Source organism: Mchenga conophoros, linkage group LG7 (assembly GCF_057382185.1).
Source record: "Mchenga conophoros isolate Kocher_MC1m ecotype Shallow Benthic linkage group LG7, M_conophoros_male_GT1.1, whole genome shotgun sequence".
Taxonomy (NCBI): domain Eukaryota; kingdom Metazoa; phylum Chordata; class Actinopteri; order Cichliformes; family Cichlidae; genus Mchenga; species Mchenga conophoros.
The window spans coordinates 7,617,062-7,633,471 of record NC_140532.1 but is presented as its reverse complement, the minus strand read 5'-3'; the positions used below and the strand labels follow the sequence as shown (position 1 = coordinate 7,633,471).

The 16,410-nt window shown below is 41.3% G+C and overlaps 1 protein-coding gene across 2 annotated transcripts in view; it reads right to left on the bottom strand.

Moving 5' to 3' along the window:
- The window catches only part of furinb (furin (paired basic amino acid cleaving enzyme) b), a 118,392-nt gene that overhangs the window by 5,373 nt on the left and 96,609 nt on the right, over positions 1-16,410 (bottom strand). For both annotated transcript variants that reach the window (XM_085281787.1, XM_085281786.1), the window contains exons 8-15: positions 16,157-16,329; positions 11,754-11,966; positions 7,160-7,260; positions 5,510-5,613; positions 2,220-2,337; positions 1,813-1,992; positions 1,471-1,598; positions 780-908 (exon numbers count right to left, since the gene is read on the bottom strand). In XM_085281787.1, the coding sequence (XP_085137913.1) occupies positions 780-908; positions 1,471-1,598; positions 1,813-1,992; positions 2,220-2,337; positions 5,510-5,613; positions 7,160-7,260; positions 11,754-11,966; positions 16,157-16,329 (1,146 nt within the window). The remainder of the gene's footprint in view (positions 1-779; positions 909-1,470; positions 1,599-1,812; positions 1,993-2,219; positions 2,338-5,509; positions 5,614-7,159; positions 7,261-11,753; positions 11,967-16,156; positions 16,330-16,410) is intronic.

Genomic DNA, 16,410 nt, shown 5'->3' with positions numbered 1-16,410 from the left:
ACATCTTTTTCACCCTGTCCCCTGCGCACAAGTGAATTTCACCAGTGTGGGATTAATTACAGTCCATATCTATGTCACTGCATGTAATTAATTGGAACTACATTTCTTACTTGTTAATGAGATAAAGAAGCTATAAAGCGTCTTTAGTCTATAAAAACCATAAATAAATATGAAATATATTCTACCCTAAGACAGCTAATTTACAAAAGAACACAAACAGGCAAAAAAATAAGTGTTAACAATCATTTCAGTATTTACTCCTTTTGTCCTTTGTCGGTTTCTGCAGTCAGAACCTTAGACTTAATTTGAGGGAAATTAGCAGGCAACTGAGGAAATGAAATAAAAGCAGTAATAACTGTAATGTTGATTTTACTGAAATTTTTGAAATGTCTAAAATGATTAAGAGGAAAGCGCCTGACTCGAAACATAAAATAATTTTTGACTTCGTCTGCTTTTCACTGAGGAAGTCATCCTTGCTGACAACATGCACCTGAGGCACTGGCGCAGTTTAAATCTCCCCTGCTGCTCGCAATACGTTCCACTCTTTGATATGACATATGGCAACGTGCGTATTCATTGTGCGCACATAAACAGATGCGCAAGAGGCTTGTAAATTGCCAATTTGTATTCACAACATTCACTTTTCACAAACTGAAATGCTCAACACAGTCTGACCCAAAGCCTGTTTGGTAACAATGACTGTATGCCGGCGCCAATACAAATGAATCTATTCAACCTAAGTGGCTCATGCGTGACAGTGAAAGGCCGATCGATCTCACCGATACAGATCTGCTGGGCATCGAATGTCTTGCAGCTGTTGTTGGACGGCCGAGGGAAGTCAGGGGACGAGGGGTTGACTATGCTGGGCCCAGTACCCCACAGGATGAGGGTGAATTGACTCAACACACCTGAGGAGAACAGAGGCAGAGAGAGTGGAGGTGTAAGTGGTGAAAGAGAATATCAATTTAGCACTTCTCAAAGAGGGAACAGAGTGAACTGGCTGAGAAGAGGATATGGGGGTGGAAAGACAGGAAACGAGTGATGTGAGTGGCCCAAACAACAGTGGAGGAGGATCAACAGCAGCAGAGAAAGAGAGGTGTTTCTCTCGTTTCCCTCTGCTGCTCAGAGAAAACAAATCTACTGGAAAACATGGCAACTCTTTCTGTCAGGGTGTGCTGCCATTTGCTTTTAGAGCTAAAGTGCAGCCCAGTTGTTGGAAAGAAAAACATTCTCAAGACACTGAAGAATCGTTCTCTGCCCAGAGACTCTTAACTTTTAATCTGGAGCAGTTTCTAAGTGCCTCTCTGCTGGAACCAAAACTGTTATAGACCGTTAGAAAAGGAGAGAAAAGGAAGAACTGCAGAGAGGCTACTAAGAGAAGCATGGAAATACATAAGATAATGCTGGAACGGAAGAAGGTTTGATGTGATGCGACCAGTCCGGGCAATTAATGAAGATGAGTTAGGTTACCATAGTCACGTCCATTAGGTGCTACATTTTCTATCTCCAGGGTCCACTCTCCTTGAGGGTCTTCGTCCCATGAGTGTGTGGTCATAAAGGCCCAATCATTGAAACCCTCTGAGGAGAAGTCATTGGGCCTGAATAAATAAAAAGAGAGGACATGTTGGTGTTTTTTCCCTGCATCTGAAAGCAGGCATATTCTGAGTATTTGTCTCAGAGAATACGCCTCTGGGAGCATGTGTGCCGAACTAAAACCGAGGGACACGCACATTATTTGTCTGTGTGTGGCACAGAAAAAGAGAGATTTATATTAGGACCTGGCTGCTGTTGTCCTGTTTTTTTACTGTGTACCTGGAGAACAGCAGGGTGGAGTGTGTACCCAGCGGGCTGATGAGATGAATGGCCAATTTTCCTCTCTGGTTGTAGGAGAGAGTGAGGCGAGCCTGAACGTGTTCCAGGGAGCTGACATGCTCTGGTCGTCCCCAGCAGGCATCCACGCTCTTGCTGAACACCAGTTTGTTCCCGATGTCTCTGCAGATTTGACAAGTGGCGGGCAGAGTGGTTAATGTTGTGTGGAAGCAGAAATGGACACCGAACAGCACTGTGCTTTAAACTTAAGCGACCTCCCCGGCTTGGAGGAGAATGCAGCGACATCCATCAGGGTCAGAGATATGATAGAACAGGAAGTCTTTGTAATAATGGTGAAACTCTTTTTACAGACAAACCCACACACACATGCTCTAAGTCATCCTTCTAACCTTGGTTCTGAAAGCATCGTGTTAACACACTGGTGCTGCGGTCCCACTGATGTCCAATTCTGTGCCAACGCCACCAGAGCACCTGTATCCAGGAGCCCATAACCGTACGAATGACTCACTGTGGAGGAAACAAAATGGAGGGATAGGGAGCGGATGGCAGTTTTGTGGGTGGTGGTTATGAGATAGCAGCACAGAGTGACAGAAATTACAATCAAACAATCCTCTCTACAGCAATACTTCATCTGTGCCTGAGAACATAAACCAGTGTGTGAATGTGTGTGTGAATGGGTGGGTGACTGGATGTGTAAAGTGCTTTGGGGTCCTTAGGGACTAGTAAAGCGCTATATAAATACAGGCCATTTACCATTTACCATAAATGTGATTAAAAACAGCAGGGATTTAACAGTCCAACTGTCACCGACAGTCAGTAATAATATAAACAGGTTTATCCAGCCTATCATATTTTCTTTTTTTTTTATCATTAAAAAGGAGGGAAAGGGTCTTTGGGGCAATGTCAGAAAAGTTTCTCTATGTCTCAGATGGCTTTCTGTGGATGAACGACAGCAGCTGGCAGACTGAACCTTGGCAGGGAATGGAAGACAAAGTCAGACTAATTCTTTAGCCTACAGGCCGCAGACAAACAGTGTGTAGCTGGGACCACACCATCACCTAAATGAAGATCTGTATGTATGTTTATCGGCTACAGTATCTACCCTGCAAACTAATGCCAACAGAAAACTTTCTGGGTAAATGTTTCACGGCTGTTCCAACAAGATAAGCTGCAAAACATAGCATGTTCATGCGTGTCAGTTTGGTAGGAAGTACACTTTAGCAGAAAAGATAATGCAGGTTGTTCTTCAAAGTCTGTTTCTGGCTGTTGGCCAGTGTGACTGTTTCTAACAGAATGCCAACATTGCTGCTTTAATCGAATAGAAACAAGTTTTACTTTTTAAAAAGGACTAATTGAGCATCTATGAACTAGACGCTAAGTGCATGAAACCTAAAGACAAACATTTATGTTTATTCTTAAAGCAGTACACAAGAAATGAACTAGCAATTCTGAATGTATTCATCTAAGTAAAGTATAAGTAATATAAAATTTTATTTATATAGCATCTTTCAAGATAAAATCACAAAGTGCTTCACTGAAGCCAAAAACATAAAATCAAGTTTAAAAAGATGAGTTTTTAACTTCTTCTTCTTCTTTTTTTAAAAGAAACCACTCAGTCCACAGATCTCAAACTCAAAGGGAGACAGTTCCAGAGTCTGGGGGCCACAGCTACAAAAGCTCTGTCATCTTTAGTTATTTAGCCTTGTGTGATGGACAACCAGCAAGCCCTGATCACATGACCTCAGGGACCTGTTGGGGATGTATGGATGTAAGAAATCTCTGATGTATGTTGGTGCTTGTCCATGCAAAGCCCTGAATGTAAAAGTCATAATCTTAAAGTGAACTCTGACTTTAATGGGGAGCCAGTGCAGCTGGATCAGGAGGAGTGTAACATAAGAGTATTTGGAAGACTAGTCCAAACGAGATGAAACAAATGCATGTATGATCATTTCTAGTTCAGAGCGTGACACAATAGGACTCAGCATTGTTTCATAAATGATAAAAACAGGAGCGAAGCAGAGATTTAACATGAGCGTCCAAAGTCAGAGCTGAGTCAAAAGTTACACCAAGATTCCTGATAGAAGGTTTGGCAAATTTAGCAAGAGGACCAAGATTTTCCAAAACCATGGGCACAAATTTATCGGGAGCACAAACAAGGACTTTTTTTTCTCCTCATTAAGTTGAAGAAAATTATCAGCCATCCAACCTCTAATGGAGTATATGCAAAATCTGTAGCTTGGAAACATCTTGTGGCTTAAAGGAGATATATAGCTGAATATCATCTGCGTAGCAGTGATAAGAAATGTCCATAAACGTGCTCAGAAGGTTTGCTGAAGAGGGAGTAAATACAACAACAACAATAAAGGTCCTAAAACAGAACCTTGCGGCACACCATAGGTAAGAGAAACAGAAGAGGATCTGTACATAGAGGTAGCCCCACAGAAGGATTGTTCACACAAATAAGATTTGAACCACTCCAAAGCAGACCCTGATATACCCACCCAGTGTCTCAGCCTATCGGATTGGCCTGCCTTAAACTCGGCACCAACTAGGCCACAAACCTTTGAGCCAGGTCGTGTTAAGTAATGGTTATAGCCGAACTGTAACAAGCAAGACAAAACCTTCCTTTGAGCAGAGAAGAGATTTCTATTTGTTCAAGTTCTTTGCATAACAAACTAAAATGTATCCATTATAAACAATTAGGGATATAATTTGTTTAAAAATATGTTAGTTCATGTTATCAGTTCTTGTCCACATGTACATGGTAGCTCACACTTCATCAGTATAACCTATGGTATTCAATGGCTCCATGAGGGCCACCATAGCCATTCACATCTTTGTTTTCTGCATTTTCTTTTCTTTAACCCGATAATTAATATTTTGCTTACAACATTATGCATGACAGGAAAAGTGTTAAATAACTAAGTATTTTCATTTCAATTTTTTTGTTAAATTTTTTGTTAAATTCAGTAGTCTGCACTGCATAGGAATAGCAAACTGATCAAAAATATGACAATTTTAACACAATTTCACAGTTACTTGGTTACTTAACTTGAATCAGAAAAAAATGCATGTTATTGGGAAACTGGGCATCAATCCACTCTGGCATGGAACTAGCACAGAAATAGCAAAGAAATACCAAGTGCTAAGAGTTGTAATAACCAGAATCTTAGGGTAGCTTTCTAAACAGAAATGAACATTTAAATTTACTCGACAAAAATGTAAATAATTGCTAATAAATGCTCATCCCTTGGCTGGGCTATACTGCCATCTGGAGGGAAAGACACATATTATACTGATCAACCATCACAGCTTACTTGTTCAACAAAGTTGAACAACAGTGTAAGAGAAACTAATATTTCTGCTGCTCCAAGTATGCATGTGTGTAACAGACCTGTTTCCCTGGACTGCTGCGACATTACTATAAAAATAATGCTTGGAGGTACATTTAGTTCACCAAGCGTTTACCAGTTAAGCAGCAGTCAGGTAGGTACTTGTAACACATCTGCACATATTCCGTATCATAGCAACCAAAGCCGTCCAAAGCGCTCTCAAGCAAGGCATTTTCAAAAGAGCGCTTTAGTGAACTTTCCATTTGTACTCATTATTGAGGCATAGACACAACTCCACATGTTACCACCTGCTCTTGATTTGTCTAATAACTGTATTGAGTTTTTACCTCTGCGCCCCACTCCGTTGGTCTTCCAGTCACCAGCGCTGAGACGCCCGGGCTGGGATGTTCTCACCACCAGGTGCTGCATATCCCTCCAAGTTAAGTTCATACTGCGCAGACAGGGAAGAAAGAAATATAATCACATTTACATTCTCTCATGTAATAGGTGAGGCTAATACCTTCCTATTATGCACATTATGAGAAATGTCAGGTTTTGATGACCTCAACTGTACAACAATACAGGCCGGGAAATGTGAGCAGCAATGGGACACGGAAAAGGTCAGAAGACTGTAAAAAGACCTGAAATGTGATCCATCTGAGCATATACAGTGAGAACAACCGTACAGTGTTGAAATACTACACTGAGAGGTGGAGGGAACCCTGAGGGATGTGCCACTCAACTAAAACAAAGCTATGGACTCACATAAAGGTTTTAACATGGGCATAAAATACCAGCATCAAAGGTACATCATAACCTACTGTGTTGAAAGGTCAGGGAACACTGTAAAACAAAACCGTGGAGGACAGTCTATGCCTATCTGTAATGATAGTTTCTAATAGGTTCTGTGAGTTGGGGACAGGGTCACCTCCAACATAGTTGAAGCTCAGTAATTTTTTCCCCTTCATATAGATTTATTAAGGGGTCTAGCTGTAAGTATCCAACAGAGAATCCTTTAAGTCACCACTAAGAAAAACTGCTCTGTGGGTTAAGATAATCACAGAGCTTTACCGAGAGCAACACCACAGTTGTCAGAAATAGAAACACGGAATTGCACTGTGGTGCATCACCTCCGCCAACCTCCACATCAGCATTCACATCTCACATCCTCTCATGTGTTATTAATGGACAAGATCCTCCGATCCACTCAATGTCACCTCAGCCAAGAGCGAAGGAGAAAATAATAAAATAATAAAACACCAGAAAGCCAAAACACTCTGCCTATTAAATGATTCCATCTCTGTGAATTCCAGTGCGGTCCCAGACTGATAAACTAGCTACCCTGTTATTACAGCTGCCTATCAGGAGGGGCTTCAGGAGGAGTGGGGGGGGTGGCTATACACTGATAAATACTGACTCTTGTGCGGTGTTAAACCAGAGACGCTGAGCATACCAGAACTGAAACTTGGCTGTGTGGTACTACTGGATTGATTTGACAGCTGTCAGCAAATCACTAATGTGGAAAGGAGGAGAATTATGCACAGTAAAGCACTGCTTACTGATAAAACTGACTTAACACATGCAAGATATGACTCAAGATAATGGGGAACACATTAGAGCTGCTGACAGAAACTTGGATTCTGACACCTGGAGTCCTGAGTGAGCAATAATTAGAGACATTCACCGGTTTAAAATCTTCACCATGGGCCCTACAGGTATTCAGATGTCTGTGTGGGCTGCAGCTGCTGATTTGTCTCACTAATTAACCAATTATCAAAAGCTTAATCTGGAGTGGAAAGAATTTCTTGGCTGGGATTTAGGCCAACGCCGCCTTCCCAGAGACGTCTGCGCATTTACAGACGTGAGTCCACGCACATGCTCCCACATGTAGCACGCAGTGGATCATAATAAACTAAGTTAACAGTAGCATAAAGTAAAAAAAAAGCTTTACATTTCTGATTCCCTAATGTAGAAACAGATGATACAGGGGCACTCACTTGGCCTCCAGAGCTAGAGCGATGATCCCAGCAGCGAGCGGTGCTGACGCGGACGTCCCCGTGTGAGAGTCTGTGCATTTTTGCCTCAGGTCGGTGGTCACCTTAGAGACAAGCAGATAGAGAGAAAGTGTAAATAAGTACAGGAGGACAGACATAGTTGATTTGACACATTGAGTTTCCCACTTCAACATGAGTGAAGCTCCCAGGCAGAGAAACTAAGAGCTAGACAGATGAGGGCCGCGGACAATAGGAGCTCTCCCCACAGCTATGTGCGATGGAAAAGAGGAGAAGGAGAGAATTAGTAGGTGGTTCAGTCTCAGGTCTGTGGATCCCTGCCAAGGGGTCACGCCTGGGGTAATGAAGGTCAGCCAAATCAGCCCAGCCAAGTCAAGCTGTGGTGAGACAGAGTATGTTAGCACTCCACGTACATCTCTCCTCTTGGTCTCTGCAAGTGCCAGAAAGCTAATGAGGGCTGTCTGGGTCACGATGAGGACATGTCAGAAATGACAAAGAAGCCAAAGGCAAGGTGGTCTATGAAGGTTAGAGACAGATTCTTGGTTTGCAACTTTTGGCCTGACAGATTGTGGCGTTAATGACCATTATCTGTGGAAAGATGTGTCAGAGGGGTAAACAAAGGGAGGGCAGGTGTCTGCACAGGCCAGCTGTTAGATATAGGACCTGGACAGAATAACACTGAAACAATAATATTTAACAGATTAAATGCTGGAAGTTAACTGATTCATCTTAAAATATCTTTTTTTAAATATTGAGTGAAATCTTTTGTAAATAACAGCTCAGACTATCTGCAGCTTCTTTTTAGACATTTTCTTGGTTTTATGACTCTGAAAACTCGACATTTTTTGATTTTTTTTTTTCTAACTAGACAAATTAAGTTTTTCATATAGCAGGTTAGAAATAGAAAAAGGTCCCAGATCAGATTCAGTGTTATTTATCTATCGAGACTATTCTGGTGTGAGTTGCTCAGTTTTAGAGATAACATCTATAGGGACGTCTGCCATCTCTTGAATATAATAGAACTAAATGGCAATCGGCTTATGGCCAAAAATACACCTGAAAAACTCAGTCCCCCCCCCCCCCGAAATATGATCCCGTTACAAAAGAAAAACCCACCAACCATGTTGTGAGGTGATTCATTTAAGAGAAAACTGTCTGTGACAAGTGGCTCAGGCTCATGACAGGATGCAAATGCTGATGTTGCTGGCACTCTGCTAAGCTGTAAATGCCAACCAAAAGCAGTTGTATACAGAAAAAAGAAAATTCTTTGTGACTCACACTGCCCACAATAGCTGGGTTATGGTTCTGCAATTCATTCATTCACAAATATGTGCCACAAGCCAAAATCCATTAAATGAAATTATATTCAAGCGTAGGCAGACACTGCTGCGGCTAATGTCTCCCGAACTGGACAACTCCCACCAAAAGCACAAAGTATATGAAGGACTAATAGGGTTACTATATTTTGAGATTTCATTTTAGGAATATTAGGTGCTGAAAAAATCTGGATACTCTAAATCAAAATCTTCCACAAAATGTTGACTATTTTGAAAACGCAGCTGAACTGTGGGGCTCCATAAGCAGCATCACATATGATAGAACTGTCATAGTGTTTGGGAAAAGGAGGAGGAAGAATTCTCACTGCGTAGATGCTGATGGCCAGAAATGAAGCCACTGATAAAAGCTATAAGGCCTGCCTCGTTCAAGCAGAAGCAAAGCCTAGAAGATCTGAGAGCTGGCAGACATACAGCACAACTAGATGCTGTGCTAATAAATACCAGGTGCAGCTTTGCTATGAAATGCACACAAGGTACTGATACTGGAAACATCAGAGGTATGCTTGAAGGAATGAAGAAAGCAACGGGTCCAACAGATTCCGAAACAGCTCCTCAAGTCCAAAGCTGGTGAGTTTATCACTGGTGGAGATAAACAGATGGAGAGATTGGTGGAATGCTAAGTTAAAATATATGGCACAGAGAACAAAGTCACAGAAATTGCACTAAACACTGTTCCTCAGCTAACTGGAGAAGTGAGATGCAGAACCAACACTGAACAAGCTGGAAAAGGGCATCAGCTGCCTTGCAAGTGGAAACGCTCCTGAAAGTATCTGAGCAGTCGCGCTGTTTGGGATCTTCTTCACAAAATTCCTTCTGACACTCACAAACTGACACTGGCAAACTGTTCAACTTGGCAATATTACCAGCCAAGACAAAAGTCAGAGCAAGTCAGAGCAGCAGATCTATGAGCTGATGTCATGCTGTCTGTTCTGAGGTTCTTAATAGGTTTTCACATGCCTGAAATGAATTTGGCCTTACTTTAAGCATCAAAAACACCACGGTCATGGGTCAGGATGTGGATAAAACTCAGTGTGGAAAAACAAGAAGCTAATCCTAGCAACAAAAATCTGTGCCTACAGAGCACCTGTTGTACTGCAGTGACTACTTGGAGGACATAGTCCCATCACGAAGCAAGAACAGCTTTCGTCTAAGTTGTCTAAGCCTTGGAATCACATAGAAGGACAAAATATCTCAAACTAGAGTCGCACAAAACTGAGACTTCCAGCATGCAAAAGCTGCTTATGCAATGCCACATGTGCCGGTTTGGCCATGTGAAACATAGATGATGGCAGAATCCCCATGGTGCCAGGCCCACGGGGCACCTGGACTCGAGGTTCAAGGACATATGAAAGTGTGACATGAAGGCACGCCACATCAACACTGACAACTGTGAAGAAGCAGCTTCTGTTTGCACAATCTGGTGGAGTGTGACTAAAACTGGCACAAAAGTTGCCAAAGGGATCAGAACTAAAAGAACACAGCAAAAGAGGCAACAACAGAAGAAAGCAAACCAAATTAAACCACCATCTGAGTGGTCTGCCACAAGTACACGACAGATCGCCATTTCAGGTCTATCGTAGTTTTCGGGTCATAAGCCGCTACTTTTTTCCCCACACTGTGAACACTGCGGCTTATACTGACGTGCGGCTAATGCATATTTTTTTTCAAGCGGCCAAAAACATTTTGCCTGGTAACAGTAGACCAATAAAATTGATAAGTAGTATATATACGGTATATATTTTTACCAGTTGTTAAGAGACGACAATGTTGTTTGTGCACTGTTCTGTAAAAAAACCATAAGCAACGAAATTTGTGTGTTATCGATACGTACGTATACTTAAAGGTAGCCGTGTTACAGGCGCTGTTCGAGGAAAAAAAGCATTTGCAGTTACCATAACATTTAAGTTACCATGTTTATGTTACCTTACGGATTAAATTAAACGTTAAAAATCCTCATGTGTGATATTTCTGTGTAAATATCTCATATTACAAGTGAAACGCATACGGCTTAAAATCCGGTGCGGCCTGTACAACCACTTCAGAATCCACCTGACATGACAGAGCATCATAACAAAGGTAAGACAGACGACAACAAATATCAGGAATATATGAGGAAGAATATGCAACAATTCATTGAGTGAACTGAAAAAAACCCCCACCTACGTTTACAATAAATACATACTAGTTGTAGCTCTGGCTACAGTTTAACCTGTGCACATTATTATTCATAAAATTTCAAAATAAGAAAACATTATTAACCTTTAGTAAAATAACAATCAGTGCTTTAATTGTGCCATTTAATTATTTGAAAGCCTTATTTTTGTGAAAATATAGCGTATTTACTTTTTCTCTGTAGCAACAGCACACTGTGCCTTGAAGGCCAATTAGTGAACTTTGTGTTTTGTGCCACTCGGTGGTAATGTGTTTATTTTTGGCAAACAGCCACATTTTATTCCATCTAGGTGTGCACAACAGATGAAGTTAATTACAGCCGAGTGCCATTGCTGTCATTTTAGTTAGAAAAACGGGAATTTATGTTTTGCTTTTCTCTCGCTCCAGTTGGGAAAAAAATGTGTAATCTCTGGAGATGGAGGTGACCAAATACGCTCACAAAATGAGCCACTTGGTAGTGCATGATTGTGAGAAACAGAAATCTAACAGAGTGAAAATAAATACTAGTTTGGGACAAACGGAAATTGCATAAACTCACTGGGTACTGCACCAAACGGCAGCCTCTGCGTGCTAAAGCAACAATACAACGCAAGTGCTCATGTATATTTTAAAATGACTTCACTTCTACCCATTTCATTTGGAGTTGTATTTACTTGCCTGCAGCACGCCTCTGGTGTAATTTGGAGGGAATGGCAGATTTATGGTTGTTTTATGTCATTCTGCGTCCCTGAAGCAAGTCTCTCTACGGGTGACAAGCAGCTTGAGGGAATCATGGCATCTCTCAGTGTTTGTCGTGTTTGCTCATTGTATGTTTCACATCACTCAGACTTTGACATTTTGAAGTCTTTTTTTTTTTTTTTCTATTTGAGAGACACAACATTAATGTGTATAAACACTCAAAACGGGTTCAATTTGGATGCGTCGGCATGAACTTTTGGTAAGCGGGACGTGTAGCTGTGCTGTCAAACTTGACATTTACAGGGTGCCAAAGATTCAAAGTATTAAAAACAATCCTACACAAAATCTGAGATCTTTAAAGTGCATGTAAGCGTGTGTGTTTGTACACCTACTATCTGCTTCTCCCCCGGGTTTCCAGAGCTGAAGGTGGTAGCGAGGGTGGAGGAGCAGGGCTCGCTGTACCACGGCACGTTGCCGGACTGCGTGGTGCTGCTGATGGACAGGGTGTAAATGCTGTTCGTGTAGCCGTCACAGTTACAGCTGTCTTGCTCCCGGCCACCATTACCCGAAGCCCAGACGAAGATGGAGCCCAGTCCGCTGCGTCCCTGTGGTGCAGAAACATACACCTTTATGTGGCTGGAGTCCAGGAACAGACAAGGTTAAGAGGGAGAAGCTATCAGGAGCTGGTTCAAGTATGAAAAATCGGCTTTGACAGAGACGTTTGTCTCCATACTTAAACGGCCTGTCGTTAACGTGCTTTCCTTTAGAAACACTGAGGCGCTGTAGGCACAACTCTTATTAATACATCATCATGTCAAACGACTTATTGCAGCAGAACATCAGATAACAAACAGAGGAAATGTAATTACCAAATTTATTCAAGCTGAATATAATTTCAGGGCTGATAAATGACAACATGATATCTGGCAGAGAGACTGTGCTCCTAAATTACACACACTATCTGAGACATACGTACATTCGGTCCAGCTGGGTCTGGAACCACAACAAGAGCCAAGAAATCCTTGGCTCGGATTAAAATTTCACCAACCCCTTTTAGCAAAGTAACAAAGGGTGTTCTTTGTCAGCTCAGGAATACAAGCGAAGATTTGATTGCTCCATTTGTGACCAGACACACAAACGCTACATTTGTCTCCAGCTGATTAGATCAGAGTAACTCTTTATTTGCTGGAAAGCCCCAGAAATCGATCGACCGCCTCTAGTCGGTATAAAATTGGAGCAGCTAAAGTGCATACAAATCGCAGAGAATTTGTGCACTTCTCAGAATTTTGGCATTGCTGCTCTGCTTACTATTGCATTTTAGAACAGATTTACTGCTTTTTCTTTTTTTATTCTTTTTTGTGTCTGCCCACTTCCTGCAAAGCTGACCTTCTTTCTCTCAATATGTTGGTGATATTTAGCCCGAGGCCCGCTGACCCATTCTTGATGACTGCCGCCTGAGGCCAAGCTGGACGAAGAGACAGAGACAGCGGGACTGTCAGGACCCCACAGCTCTTACCTACTGCTGTCATTGCTGATCTTATTTTTTAGGTTGTAAAAAGTACACTCGGAAAATATACGGTTTATGCGGTGCTAAAACGTATTCTCTTTGTTTTTGATTGTAAATCTATTACACAGTTTTTAAAAGAAGAAAAAAATGCCAGTAATTTAAAAGGTTACTTTTCACTTGAATTTCCCCACAGCTCATATTTCCACTGAATATTTATTACATTCTGTCATTAGAAAATGAATCAGTTAGAAATTAGTTAGGTGAGAAAAAAAACAGATGTATGCCATTGCGGGTGCACACGCGCACGCACACACACACACACACACACACACACACACACACACACACACACACACACACACACACACAGAAAATCTACCAGTTTTCAGTCAGATTTTTTTCTTTTACCAACTCCTCCTCTGTACCTTGCTAATGGACTTACTCTGGGCTCTCGTTATGTGCCATCATTTATTTTATTCACTTTTTCTTTTAAGAGCACCACGTGTTGTACTGCCTGTTCTGCTCCTCTGTTTTGTACCTCTTTCATCGTTAATCATACTGACTGAGCAGACCAGTGTGTATCATTGTTGTGTTTTTACATCAAGTATAAAACTAAATTAACTGATTTTCTTGGCATCTTGCTAGTAAAGATAAGATGCTGGAATATTTTATTCCTTATCACTGTTGTTGTAACACTGCCCATCTCCGGCATGGCTAATCACAGAAATGTTAAGCTCATAATCGTACAAAGGAAATTCAATAGGATGCGAATACAAATTTTAACTAAGCTTGTTCAGTACGTTTTTAAAATGATTATCCATTTAATTTTCTTAATGGATTCCCACATCCCCATCTCGCAAATGATCTCTCAAAGGAATCCAGGATAAGACTACATCTGCTGGGCGATGCAGTCCAAATCAAACTGTGTCCTAACAGTAGAGGCTAGAGAAGCTGTACATACTACTCTTAATTTATGGCCTGACGCTGTCCTGGTTGCAGGTTACAGAAGCCAGACGATAACAGTCCAGTGCCAAGGGTTATCTCGCTGCCAGGAGAGCACACACTGAACCAGTCAGCTCCTGCTTTGTTGCTGTGAGGCACTCTTTCCTCACTAACACACCATGATATCAGGAGCATTTTGCATTATGGGATTCTATAAATGAGTCATTCGGTTTCACTGAAAATTTTCATTAATTTATATGCCAATTAGAGCAGAGTTTTAATGTAACTGTTGTTCCGCATCAGTGACTGCTCCTCTCTTTCTGTTATCTCCCATCTCACATTTATCATTAGCCTATTCTCATAACGTCTTTTGATGCCACATACTGACACATGAAAAATGTTGGTATTAGACTTAGATAATAGTCCAAACTGTTTAATGTTTTATTCTATTCAAGCTTGAATGACTAAGCAGAGGGCAATTTTGCAAACTAACCTTGAGTTTGTCCTTCTCCTCAGTCTTGGGAAGCCATCATCAATTAAAAAGTAATATGCTCTGACTGTACAGGTAGAAAATTGTCCAGAACTTTTCTGACTTGTTCTATTAAAGTGTTCTTCCTGGAAAAGAGAGACTTTTTTCTCCTTACCATCACCAGCTGCTTGGGAATCATGAGGCTTCGCTTGATTACTTTTTGGTGATTTACAGCTGGAAAGACCACTACTGTGAAAAAGTCTTTGTGCACTTCTTGATTTTTCAGTTTTTAAAAAATATTTTTCACAGTTGCATGTTTCACAGCACTGAAACAATTTTTTAAACAAAATGTATCCCAATTGCAGTTTTTAAGTGATGATTTAATTTATTAAGGGAAAAAGGTAAAACCTACCTGGCATGAAGAGAAAAAGAAGAGAAGAGAAAGGAAGAGTCCTTTAACTTCTATAACTGCTATAAAATCAAAAATATATCGGATTGGATTGACTTATAAACCCCCCCCCACACACACACACTTTTTTGCTTCTTTGCAAAGTGAGCCAAGAGCTTAAACAAGCAGTCTAGTTTTATATAAAAGCAACAAAATCCACCTACTGCTCCTCTGAAACTCACTGATTAACATTTTTGGGACCAGCTACAAGACAACTATCAGAGAATGCGGCTGGTCTTTGTGTTAAAGTGTGTGTCCCTGTTGTTTTGTGTTTCTGTTGGCCTAACATGAGCCCAAAACTATCTCCAACACTTTTGCATCTGGAGGTTTCTGCATTTCAGTAATTTATCACTGTGGAATGCAAAGGCACACAGAACAAGCAGTGATGCAATAAAAACAGTTTCATGTAAAAATCAACCAGTGAATGTTTACACTGAATCTTTTGAGCCAAACACATTCTCTCTTACTCATCGTATTTAAATTGAGCCCATCTCTCACTTAAGATCGTCTTCTTGTGCACCTCTGGACTGCTTCGGACACAGCTGGCATTTTTAAATAACTCCTGGGAAGTCTTTTTCAGACCAATTTCACCTTGGGTCTCAAACTTTGGCAAATAAAAAATACCACCTTCTGTGTCAATCTGACCCGGCTTTCATGTTGAGATTCATCATCAGCTGCGATGAGAGCTGAGTCTCCGGCTATTACCCACAGATCAAAAAGCTGGTTTTAGTGAAAGCGTCTGCTGTGTCCAAGCCTGAAGGCGGTGCATCAGGTAAGAAGCTCAACCAGGAGCGTGGTCATCGTTTTTCTGACATTCACAGGGTTGTGCACCGTGAATGTGTCCCCCAGGGTCAGACTGTCAATGAAAGTTTCACTGTAACATCTGAGGTAGAACATTCAGCGGAAACAAACTGAAGTATACTGGGGGTCGTCACGCACTGACACAAAGTGCATTGAAAGGGAGTTTTTTTTGGCCTCAGCAACAAAGTCTTTGCAGACCACCTACATTACTTTACTTTACTGGCTCCTTGTGACTCTGTCCTCATTCCCAAGATAAAAGTCAAATTAAAGAGAGCCTCAGCAAACGCGGTAGAGGACATTCAGATGCACAGGTATAAGTGGTTAAAACTGCTTCTGCACAGGCAGCAATCTACAGCTAAATTTAAATGAACGATGATTCCTGTTTTTTTATTTTGTGTGTAATTGTGAAGCCTTTTGATCACAGCTTGTAAGCTAACCTGAGCTAAGCTTGATGGCGTCTCATCATAAACCAAGTAAATATGAGTCTCCCAGAATGTTGATTTATTACACTTTCTTTGCAAGCTCCTTTGACTACACTAAAGAGGTGATGTGACTTTGATAGTGATACTATAAATAAGAAATGCAAGACATTAGTAAATTAAAAGACCATGTTTGTGCTCTGACTGACCTTGGTGATTCCCTGGAGGAAAGCCTCCTTAGCCAGCTTGGCAGGGCCATCCAGAGACTTGCCGTCATCTTCCGGGCCCCAGCTGGCACTGTAAATGTGGATGTGCTGAGGGTTCAGGCTAAGAGACTGAGCCTCCACTACATCTGTCACCTCCCCATCCAACATACGAACTCCTATTAAAACAAAGACACAATGGAGGGTTTAGATAAGGTTACCGAAGAGAAAGTTATGAAGAAATAGTGACAGTGTGACAG